Genomic DNA, 12,991 nt, shown 5'->3' with positions numbered 1-12,991 from the left:
GCCTTAAAAGGAACCTTACCTTAAAGGAACACCGAGTCACGAAATGCGGAGGGTTTTCTTTCTGTTCGGCATGCGGTATCAACTTACAACAGAAGTCGAAAGTTAAAAATGAAACACCCGAAATTGCATGAAACTCTGGAGAGCCTGGTGATGCGACTAATTGTTTTATACTAAAACTTGCCTTCAAAAAGTGCTTCCTTGGTCTTATCCACATTTCTTGCATGTAGAACACACATCCACCACAACAGGAAGTAAAAAAACCTGCAACTGCGTTATTTGCGTAAATTTTTTTTAACGCGTTAATTATTTAAAATTAATCGTATGCGTTAACGCACTAATTTTGACAGCGCTAATATAATGTGAATGACCAAACAGTCTTATCAATACTAATATTTTTGTAAAAACGTTTAAAAATAATTACATTTAATTATCTTACCTACATTCCAGCTGCTGTACTTGCTGGACACGGTTAAGAACGGGATCCAAAAGCAAAACCTTCGGGTACCTTTCGTGCATGTGGCCTACATTGCCAAAGTTGCCCAGCAAATTTTGAGACCAGGTAAGTTCATGGAGTGCTCACTCGACATTGACATTTATAATAAGGGATATCGATTTGGTTTACCATTTCCCCTCTTCCCCACTGCAGAGGAGCACATGTACATGGTGGTGAGCAGGTTTCTTCTGGGAACACAGTTTCTGGACCTCAAGAGAGTTCCTGATTTCTTCAAACTTTTCTACAGCTTTGAACTGGAGGTGACAAAACATCAGACATCATGTGTTACCTGCTGAGCGCTGTTATAAAAGTGTACTATACAAAACGTTGGGTCTCATTTGCTAAACGTGTAAATGCACCAATTTTTGCTGACATTTTCATGAATAAGACAAGATTTATCAAAACATTCCTACTAAAATCTGTTCTAAATGTACAAAAAAAATTCAATAACAACTTACACCACACAAACACAATTATCATTTATGTCATAGTTATTAAGTACATCCAGGAGGTTGTTATCACAGAATAAAGTCAGACAAGCTTATTGGTAGCCTGATGTGTAAATATTTTACCTTTTGACTATTTTAACTAAGTGTTTATACATAGAAATCAATTCTTGAAATAATCATACATTTTCATATAATTAATCTATATATCAGTTTCAGAAAAACAGTTGTAAAATTATTATTACAAAATATTGGTTAACACAGTTAATAATTTCAGTTTATTTATTTGATTAGTTTAAAATTAAATTTGTTTAATCAACTTATTGTTTTATCACCATTCGAGATTTTGTATCACCATAGTTCCTAAAACTATGTCAAGACAGGAAGTGGGATTTAAACCCATCCTTTACAATATTATATTAGTGCATTTAAAAGATAAATTTGTGAGGGTGTGTATGTATGTGTATATATATATGTATGTATGTATGTATGTATGTATGTATGTATAAATATATATGTATGTATGTATGTATATATATATATATATATATATATATATATATATATATATATATATATATGTATGTGTATATATATATATATATATATATATATATATATATATATATATATATATATATGTGTATGTATGTGTATATATATATATATATATATATATATATATATATATATATATGTATATGTATACGTATGTATGTGTATATATATATATATATATATATATATATATAAACGTATGTATGTATATATATATATATATATATATATATATATATATATATATATATATATATATATATATATATACATACAGTTGAAGAATTATTAGCCCCCTGAATTATTTGCCCCATTTTTTTTTTGCCTCATAATAGTTTAAATAACTCATTTCATTTATTTTATCTTTGCTATGATGACAGTAAATATATTTGACTATATATTTTTTAAGACACTTCTAAACAGCTTAAAGTGACATTTAAAGGCTTAACTAGGTTAATTATGTTAACTAGGCAGGTTTGGGTAATTAAGCAAGTTATTGTATAACAATGGTTTGTTCTGTAGACTATTGAAAAAAACATTTGCTTAAAGACGTTAATAATTTTGACCTTAAAAGGGTTTTTTAAAAAATTTTAAACTGCTTTTATTCTAGCCGAAATAAAACAAATAAGACTTTCTCCAGAAGAAAAAATATTATCAGACATACTGTGAAAATTTCCTTGATCTGTTAAACATCATTTAGGAAATATTTAAAAAAGAAAAAAAAAAATTAAAAGAGGTTTAATAATTCTGACTTCAACTGTATGCACACCCTCACAAATCTTTTAAATTTATATTTGTACTCTATGACTATGTAAATATTTAGTTTATCTAATTATTTATTTCTTTGAATCTAATTATTTAATTATCTATTTATTTAAATCTAATTATTTGTTTATTTATTATTTACTTTTTGAAGGGGAGGGGGTTGTTCATGGGGAAAAATTTAACAAAAAAGGGGAGTCTTATCAAGTCTTTGTATGTATTATTTCACCTTGTTCTTCCTTCAATAAAAAAAACAATGTAAAAAGACAAAAGTAAATTCATATTTTAAATAGGAAGCTTTACAATATTATTTTTGTGCACATACATTAGAGTAGTCAGTACTGAAGCCAAATCTGGATCTTATCTAATAAAATAATTTACGATAATAGTAAAACTAGTACACCCAAATTTATATGTTACAGAAAAATATTAATTACAAATTTTAAAAATCAAGAGAAGCAAAGAAATTGAAACATTTTGTTGAAATGTTGTAGGTTGTATTTTTTTTCTATATTTTGCTTGAATTTAATTGTGTTATCTTTTAATTTCTAAATATGTTTGGTGACTAAAATAATATTTAATTAATATATCTGTTTAATAAATTTGTTTTGTTTAAATGCAACAAATACAATGCCTATATTCACTGAGAAATGGAGAAAATGGCTTGTACTCAATTATGCTCAGCAGTGCGTGTGCATGTGCGTGTGTGTGTTTGCATGTACTAAACCATATATTATGCAGATATACAGTATGATATATAATGACTGTTATGACTATATATTATGCAAATGACTAACCTTGTGCTTTACAAGATTGCAAATTCACCAACAGACAAACGAGTTTAAGAACAAGCTCAATTGTGTATTCATGTGTTGTAAATTAGGCAGAACTTTTTTGTGAGTTCAGTTGTGCATGTAAACATGGAAAACACTCAAAATTATTATTGAATGAGACCCAATGGGCTCTATTTTGACGGTCCATGCGCAAAACGCAGGGCGCAAACGCTTTCAGGGCCCGTCAGAACGCATTTTTGCTAATTTAAGGACGGCAAAATCCGCTTTGCGCCATGGCGCAGGGTCTAAAAGGGTTGAGTTTATTTTCTTAATGAGTTATAGGTGTGTTTTGAGAATAAACCAATTAGAGTCTCATCTCCCATTCCCTTTAAGAGCAAGCTGCGTCGCGCCATAAAATTTACAGGACGTAAAGTAAGTCTAAGTGGAAAAACTGAGCATTTCACAAGCAAACAGTTAACAGTTATTTTTTTTTTTTTACAGAAAACGGTTAAACAGAGCATCTACTGCGTGAGAATGAGAGATAATGGAACTACTTTCACTTTTACTCTTGTGGTTAGCGAAACCCTGTACGCACAGACATCAATTAGCCTATAAATAATTAATTTCGTTTGTTAGGCGCAAATATTCGTTTCAAAACTATTTCTAAATTCAGTTCTAATTTCCAGCAAAATAAATAAATGAACAATAATAACAAAATGTGCTCAAAATACTGAGTTATATCCTAAAACACATGCTCTGCCCCATATGGTCTAAAACCTGCAGGTGGGCAAATCTAAGCTTGTTTTTAATAAAAATATATATATAAGGATATAATAAATAATACTGCTGATAATAATAACATTATACAAAAGCAAATTGTTATGAATGAACTGAAAAAGCCTCCCAAGATGAAGAAGCAGGGATTTTTCATATTTATGTAGGCTAGAAAATAATATGTTTTGTAATATTTTAATCCTTTATATTCATATCCTATATCTATTCTTATTATATCCTATATATATCCTTAATATTAAAATTTTTTCATATGTAAAAATATTTGCCTATTGCTCTCTTGTGTGTATTAAGCAGTGTGTAAGTGAGGCGCAACTCTGCGCCGGAGTTTAGACCGGGTTAGTTTTGGTCTAATGAAAAATCTATTATAGTTTCTCAAAATAGCAACGCGCCAGCCGTGCGCCTCAGAACGCCTTTCTTTTTAGACCAGAACGCCTATAAGTGCACAAATGAGCGCTAATGCATTTGCTATTTAAACAGCGTAGCGCAACGCCTCAAAACGACTCTTGCGCCAAGCTGAAACTACCAAAAGACTATTGCGCCACGTCTTGCGCCACACTGCGCTGGGTGTATGATAGGGCCCAAAGACATTTGTGTAATCTGCTAATGTTTTACCTGCTGAAGACTGAACATGTGTTGACTGGTTTCTCTGTCCAGCACAAACTGGAGCGCGAGTGGATATTGAGCGTGTTGGAGGAGGGTGTTTGGGATCAGAGCTGCTATGAGCTCTGTGAAATGCAACGCATCTATCAGACCCTGCTGGCTTTTGCAAGCACATCACTCTGTGACCAGGCCACTCAGGTGGGAAAAATGTTATTAAAATGTGGTGCTATTGAGCAAAAAAACTCAAATTAAGCTCTGGTGTGCATTAGATGACCCTGTTTGGAAAAATATTATTGGCCAAAAAAGGCTTTGGTTGGGAATATTAATGGAGTGCTCCACTTTTCTTTTCTTTTTGAAAAATAGGCAAATTTACAACTCTCATGGAGGTTGTTTTTTAACCATTCAGCCAATTTAATGTGAGCATCTTTAGCTTAGCTTAGCATAAATCATTAGCCCCTTTCACACAGTGATACCGGTAAATATCCGGAAAATTTCCGGAAAGAGTTTACCGGTATATTCAAAAAAGCACTGTTCACACAGGCGAGGACGTTACGGAAATTTTCCGGAAAAGAGCATTCACACATCCATTCCAAAATACCGGTAAATTCTGACATCATTCACCACAAATGAGCTTTAAACGGCTGCGCTTGTATTTGTAAACATTTGACTAAATTACAAACTCTGTGAATGATCAATATTCTAAACAACTTTCACAGGATCAGTTTCGCATGTCGAGATGTTCATAATATGTGCGTGTGCAGGCGCTCACAGGCTGTTTCACAGGCACACGCAAAGCTTGAAGGTAAACAAACAACGGCTTATCATAAGCATCTCATCGATGATTATTTACACAGTTGGCATTAAGAAGAACATATAAACGTGATCTGACTAACTTCTAGCAGCTAAATGTGTCTGGAAAAATATTCAAAGGCTTTTATTCTCATAAACCGCGCGGACGTAAATGCGTCTGACTGTTGTGATTGGCTAAAGCAGACGTCTCACGTCAGCACGTTCTAGACGTGGACGCGCTTATTACGGTAATCTTCCTTCTGCATTCACACAGTGCAGCATTCCGGCAAATTACCGGTAATGTTACAACTTCTCTTTCCGGAAAATAGCCAGAACGAATTTACCGGTATTTTCATAAAGGACCTGTTCACACATACAACCAAAGGTCTGTATGTGTGAAAGGGGCTGTTTAGTTGGATTAGTCTATTAGCACCTTGCTCATAGATGACCAAAGAGTTTCGATAATTTTCCTATTTAAATCTTGATTCTTCCGTAAATACATTGTGTACTAAGACTGAAGGAAAATGAAAGGTTGCTATATTCTAGGCCAATATGTTATCAAAAGTTATCAAGTTATGCTAATAAATAAGGAAATTAAGTAATATAAATTAGTCTAGAAATGTAAGTTAGATGAATTAATGATTGTTTAAAATAAGCATTTGAAATTTAGACAGTTCACCCAAAACAGAAGACTCTGTCATCGTCATTCCCTTTAAGAGTCAGTTGCATCACGCCATGGTGCATTTGCTATTTACATGATGTAAAGTAAGTGAAAGTGGAAAAACTGAGCATTTCACTAGCAAGAAAACAGTTAAACAGAGCATCTACAGCACGAGAAGGATAGATAAATTATTTACTTCCACTTTTACTCTTGTGGTTAGCGAAACCCTGTACGCACAGACATCAATAAGCCTATAAATAATTAATTTCGTTTGTTAGGCGCAAATATTTGTTTCAAAACTATTTCTAAATTCAGTTTTAATTTTCAGCAAATGAATAAATGAACAATAATAACCAAGTGTGGTCAAAACCTGAGCAATATCCTAATACAAATGCCCCATTTGGTCTAAAACCTGACAAGTGGACAAATCTAAGCTTGTTTTTAATAAAACAAATATAAATATGCAAATAATAAATACTACTGCTAATAATGATAAGATTATACAAAAGCAAATTGAATGAACCGAAAAAGCACCCGGAGATGAAGAAGGCATGAAGGCAGTTGTTTTTCATATTTATGTAGGCTAGAAAATAATATGTTTTGTAATATTTTAATCCTTTATATTTTATTCTTATTATATCCTATATATATATATATATATATATATATATATATATATATATATATATATATATATATATATATAAATCCTTAATATTTTAATTCTTTTTCATATGTAAAGATATGTGCGTATTGCTCTACATCTTGTGTTTATTAAGCAGTGTGTGAGCGAGGCGCACAACTAACCCGCTCTGCTCTGAACAATAGACTGTCTTTGTTCTGGTCTATTGAAAAATCTATTATAGTTTTATAGCAATGCGCCAAAACAAGCCTGCTTTTGTAGACCAGAACGCCTATGGGTGCACATATGAGCGCAAATGCATTTGCTATTTAAACAGAGTGGCGCAAAATGTCAAAGCGACTATTGCGCCAAGCTGAAACTAGCAAACAACTATTGCGTCGCGCCTTGTGCCACATTGCGCCGGGTGTATGATAGGGCCCAAGATCTTTGAGTTTTTTTCTTTTGTTAAACATAAACTCATAAAGGTTTGAACAAAACTAAAACAGGTTTTTGACAAGTGAAGAGTAATTAAATAAGAGAATTTTCATTCTTGGGCGAACCATCCTTTAAGTAAGACTGTAATTAAAAAGGTAATTTCAAATAAGCAAGAAAGTAAGTTAAGTGGTTCTGTAAATGAAATGTAAAGTTTTACATTTTTGATGTTTTAAAATTCAAACTTTGTTTCCTGGTTTAACTGATGTAAATGTTAAGAAATTTCATTATTTATCGCCAGTTCGTCTAAATAAGTAACTTCCTAATGTTTCTCAGTGTTGTTTTAAGTGCAAATCAAATGTTGGTACTGTGATGCATGTATTCTGGGACTGTGACATGATTAGGACATACTGGAAAGAAATCCAATTCAAAAGATTATAGGTAAACCTTTAAAAAAAATTACCTTTTGTTGTGATCCTCTCCTAACATTCCTTCGGTCAATAGGTGGATAAATCAGATTGCCATTTTCTTACCCTTGGAAAAACTGACTTGTGTCTTGTGTCAGAAATCTTTCTGGCATATCTGGAATCATCTATGGGAGTTTTTGGAGAATGTATCTGTAGACTGTTTTCATTTAATTTTAATCTTAATGAATTTATTTTTTTGGTAATTTTACCCTACACAAAAGACTTGAATTACTAGCCGATGGACGATTGTATATTATTGTATATGATGACATGAGACACCTACACCACTGTTCTGCCATTGTAAATCTTTACATTTGATTAAAAAAAAGAAAAAGAAATGTCACATAAGAAATGCATGTAAAATAGAAACAATTTAAGTTGTAGAAAACTAAAATATTAAATCGAGTTTTGCTAAAATGATCAGGTGGAATTTAAGCTTTTACTTTCACATTCACACTGTGTTGTTAAGTGCCCAAATCGGATTTTCTTTTCTCAGATCTGATTTTTTTTTGCATAGCTGTTCATGTAGTTTTCAATGTTACCAAAGTCTGAATTCCAGTGTGAACTGATCATGGTCATAAACTCACCCATTTGCGCAAAAGAACAACTACACACATCGCAAACTTTCTAATTATTTACACAGTGTATGTACTTTGTAATGTAAATTGTTAGTTTGTTTAATTTTTATTGCTGTTTTCACATACAACAGTGGTGCACATTTGTTTTTCAAATTTGCAGATTCAGATTGTGAGAGTTCTGCGACAGACAGCTCGTGTCAACAGAGCAGCCTACATCCTAACCAAAGAACACGGAGTCTTAACATGGATCGTACAGCTAATAGAGAAGAGGTGAGCACTGGATTTGTCTTAAAATAGCATGAGATATTTTAAAGGTTCCATATAGTGCATTGATTCAGTAAGTAAATCGTTCTTTTTATCCACATAGTAGGCATGTGGCTTAGTTTCTGGGTAATGTTTTAACTCACCTGTTTTATATGCTCATTTATTACCCTGGCATCACTATCACTAGAGCCAGAAGGTCCTTATTGACCATATTTGGAATGGTCGTGAGTATAGATGTACTCTGCAGCTCATCGGTGCATACACACACATGGTGAAATGCGCTCTAAATATCATACTTCATTTGTCAAAAATATTTTAGCAAATGAAGTAGATGCCTTTTTACATCTTTATAACTGAAGTGGTAAAGACATTAATTTATGTAGATGTAGTGAGATATTTAATATAAACCACCAGGGTAACCTAATGTGGATGACATAGAGGTTAAATTATAATTTATCTCAACAAAAGGGACAGACAGAGTATTTAGAGTTGTATTTTAAAGCTGCAATGTGTATAAAAACAGAGACAGCAATTAATATCAACCTCTGCATAAACATATTCGTTTTTGACATTTATTGGAATTTTTTCAGTCAAGAAAAGGGAGAGCAGGACCTGAGTGATTTGCCATAATAAATAAATGTGCATTGAACACTTATGCTTAAGTGTTTACATATGCCATAATAAATAAATGTGCATTGAACACTTATGCTCAAGTGTTTACATATGCCATAATAAATAAATGTTCATTGAACACTTGTGCTCAAGTGTTTACATATGCCATAATAATTCAATTCAATTCAATTCAGCTTTATTTGTATAGTGCTTTTATAATGTAGATTGTGTCAAAGCAGCTTCACATAAATGGTCATAGTAACTGGATCAGGGTAGTTCAGTTTTTAGTGTTTAAGTTCAGTTCAGTTTAGCTCAGTTCAGTGTGGTTTGAAGTCATTATTGAGAGTCCAAACACTGAAGAGCAAATTCATCGATGAGTAGCTTTTCAGAACCTGAACCAGGCAAGCCAGTGGCGACAGCGGAAAGGGAAAAAAAACTTCACCAATAGGAGAGTGGAGAAAAAAAATCTTGAGAGAACCAGACTCAGTTCGACACGACTATTTTAATTTCTCCGCTGGCCAAATGTCTTGTGCAGAGCTGCCATAATAAATAAATGTGCATTGAACACTTATACTCAAGTGTTTACATATGCCATAATAAATAAATGTGCATTGAACACTTATGCTCAAGTGTTTACGTATGCAATAATAAATAAATGTGCATTGAACACTTATACTCAAGTGTTTACATATGCAAAAATAAATAAATGTGCATTGAACACTTATACTCAAGTGTTTACGTATGCCATAATAAATAAATGTGCATTGAACACTTATACTCAAGTGTTTACATATGCCATAATAAATAAATGTGCATTGAACACTTATACTCAAGTGTTTACATATGCCATAATAAATAAATGTGCATTGAACACTTATGCTCAAGTGTTTTCATATGCCATAATAAATAAATGTGCATTGAACACTTATACTCAAGTGTTTACGTATGCCATAATAAATAAATGTGCATTGAACACTTATACTCAAGTGTTTACGTATGCCATAATAAATAAATGTGCATTGAACACTTATACTCAAGTGTTTACATATGCCATAATAAATAAATGTGCATTGAACACTTATACTCAAGTGTTTACATATGCCATAATAAATAAATGTGCATTGAACACTTATGCTCAAGTGTTTTCATATGCCATAATAATTAAATGTGCATTGAACACTTGTTCTCAACTGTTTAGATGTGTTGCCTCATTACAAACATGTTCTTCAAATTTCACAATATCCATGTTACTATGAATACTATGAAAATAATAAGTTAAACAGACCTTATGCCACATTTTGGTGGTGATAAATACATTAATAATCTGTATATCCTGCATTTTGCATTCTGTCTGCAGTGAAGACAATTAAGCCAATTATTGCATGGCATATGCAAAGCGCTATTCCATGTTTTTAAAACTTCCAAGTAATGTTTGACTGTACTGTACCGGTGCCATCACTGATCTGCGTCTTTGAGCAGCATAAAGAAAAAATGTAAAGATGTGGTCTGCTTTTGCAAAGTCTCTATATTCAATAGCATTTAGATTTAAAATTATCATTGTTGTAATCTCACTAGGAAACATTGTGGCCAATCAAACACAGCCTGGAGCATGCATATTAATGAACCCATGTGCAACGTAACACTGTTTTGTTCTGTTGGGCGTAAATTTCACCAGGATTAAAGTGTAAACAAGAACGAGAAAAAAAACTAATTTTCATGTAACTCTTATTATTTATCTGTGCCAAAGTATATATCCAGATTATCATTATGAGTAGGAAGTCAAGCGAGTTCTCTTTAGAAACTGATGGTCTCTTGTAGGTATGTGGACAGCAAGTTGTTGAGCTCAGTCATCGAGCTGCTTCATGCTCTGTGGTTCACTAACCTGGGTGACAAGGAGAGTAAAGCAGAAGCCAGCAGCACGTCATCAGAGCAGCCACAGACGTCAGGAAAGTGTCTTCCTCTGCCCATCATCAATGAGTTCCTGTGCACACTGCTCACGGTCATCAGGCATCTGCGGTAAGAGCTGAAAACATCCCATTTTCACAACTCATTACACACAAACGTGAGCTTCTTATAAGGATAAATTAGCAGTTTTGGCCTCACTGTGTGGTTTTAAATCACATATTAATAGCTGGACTCAAAACTCTACAATGCTTTAACATTCTGTTATATATCTGTTATAAACGCGGCTTCACTTCTGAAGATTTTAGTTGAGTGTCAGGATTTATCACTGCACAAAATCCCGAATTCTGCCTGCTTCCAAATTTAAGGGACCTATTATGCAAAAAGTATGTTTAAACATGTTAACATAAGGGGTTTAAACACAGTTGTGTTGTAACAGTGTGTGAATATAACCAGCCTCTAATGGTAAAAATGTACTTATTCTGTTTTTTATAATCACAGTTCATAAAAACAGTCTACAGAAACGCTTTAATTGAGTATCTCCTTTAGTAGATGTCATCGGAGATGGAAAGCACAATCTCATTTGAATTTAAAGCGACAGTCACCAAAACGGCACAATTTGGATCAAAGCCAAATTTGATTTGATTTATTTTGATTTGATTTATTTGGGGGATATTTTGAGCTGAAACTTCACATACTCACTCTAGGGACATCAAAGACTTATTTTACATCTAAAAGGAGCATAATAGGTCAATTTGCATAATGTGATTCATGAATAGGCCATAGTAAATCACAGCAGTTCTGATATTCAACATTTTGCAGTGCTGTGAGTGTAAATAACAATAGTTTGACAGCATGAGTGTGTAAATAAAAAATAAAAACAACCACAGTGTCTTAAAAATCCTTCTGTGTGAGAGTTTAGTCCTCCACTTGGCACTCGCTGCTGGCAGAGCGATATATGTACAGTTGAAAAGTGGTGATCCTAGTAGAATGTTGCATTGCAAGATATTCTAGATCAGTGGTCTCAAACTCAATTCCTGGAGGGCTGCAGCTCTGCATAGTTTAGCTACAACCACCTCCAACTCACACCTGCTTCTCTAGTAGTCTTGAACCCCTTGATTAGTTGGATCAGCTGTGTCTGATTAAGGTTGGAGCAAAACTTGTGCAGAGCTGCGGCCCTCCAGGAATCCAGCTTGAGGCCCATGTTCTAGAGGTTTACATTCAATTTCTGTTTTATGGATCACATACATAGGGCTCTATTTTGACGGTCCATGCGCAGAGCGCAAAACGCAGGGCGCAAACGCTTTCAGGTCGTGTCAGAAAGCATTTTTGCTCATTTACGGACGGGAAAATGCGCTTTGCGCTAAGGCGCATGGTCTAAAAGGGTTGAGTTTATTTTCTTAATGAGTTATAGGTGTGTTTTGAGAATAAACCAATTAGAGTCTCATCTCCTATTTCCTTTAAGACCCAGCTGCGTCGCCCCAAGAGCGCATTCGCTATTTACAGGACGCAAAGTAAGTCTAAGTGAAAAAACTGAGCATTTTACTAGCAAACAGTTAACAGTTTTTTTAAACAGAAAACTGTTAAACAGAGCATCTACTGCGTGAGAGTGAGAGATAATAGAACTACTTTCACTTTCGCTTTTGGATAGGGAAACCTTTACGCACAGACATCAATTAGCCTATAAATAATTAATTTCGTTTGTTAAGCGCAAATATTCGTTTCAAAACTATTTCTAAATTCAGTTCTAATTTCCAGCAAACGAATAAATGAACAATAATGACCAAGTGTGCTCAAAATACTGAGTTATTTCCAAATACACCTGCCATGCCCCATATGGTCTTAAACCTGACAGGTGGGCAAATCTAAGCTTGTTTTTAATAAAACAAATATAAATATGGATATATTAAATAATACTGCTGATAATAATAACATTATACAAAAGCAAATTGTTATGAATGAACTGAAAAAGCCTCCCGAGATGAAGAAGACATAAAGCAGTGATTTTTCATATTTATGTAGGCTAGAAAATAATATGTTTTGTAATATTTTAATCCTGTATATTTATATTCTATATCTATTCTTATTATATCCTATATATATCCTTAATATTTAATTTTTTTCATATGTAAAGATATTTGTATTGCTCTCTTGTGTGTATTAAGCAGTGTGTAAGCGAGGCGCAACTCTGCGCCGGAGTTTAGACCGGGTTTGTTTTGGTCTAATGAAAAATCTAT

The 12,991-nt window shown here is 33.2% G+C and overlaps 2 protein-coding genes across 2 annotated transcripts in view; both read left to right on the top strand.

The window, feature by feature from the left end:
* The window catches only part of brwd1 (bromodomain and WD repeat domain containing 1), a 1,114,832-nt gene that overhangs the window by 228,755 nt on the left and 873,086 nt on the right, over positions 1-12,991 (top strand). The window lies entirely within an intron of this gene.
* Positions 1-12,991, top strand: part of urb1 (URB1 ribosome biogenesis homolog) — a 76,125-nt gene that overhangs the window by 56,292 nt on the left and 6,842 nt on the right. Inside the window, 5 exon segments of the mRNA NM_001326445.1 lie at positions 448-559; positions 647-753; positions 4,482-4,625; positions 8,137-8,246; positions 10,671-10,868. Coding sequence (NP_001313374.1) covers positions 448-559; positions 647-753; positions 4,482-4,625; positions 8,137-8,246; positions 10,671-10,868 — 671 coding nt within the window.

Source organism: Danio rerio, chromosome 15 (assembly GCF_049306965.1).
Source record: "Danio rerio strain Tuebingen ecotype United States chromosome 15, GRCz12tu, whole genome shotgun sequence".
In the NCBI taxonomy this organism is placed as follows: domain Eukaryota; kingdom Metazoa; phylum Chordata; class Actinopteri; order Cypriniformes; family Danionidae; genus Danio; species Danio rerio.
Note: the sequence above shows the minus strand (reverse complement) of the source record. Positions and strands in the feature narration are given on the sequence as shown.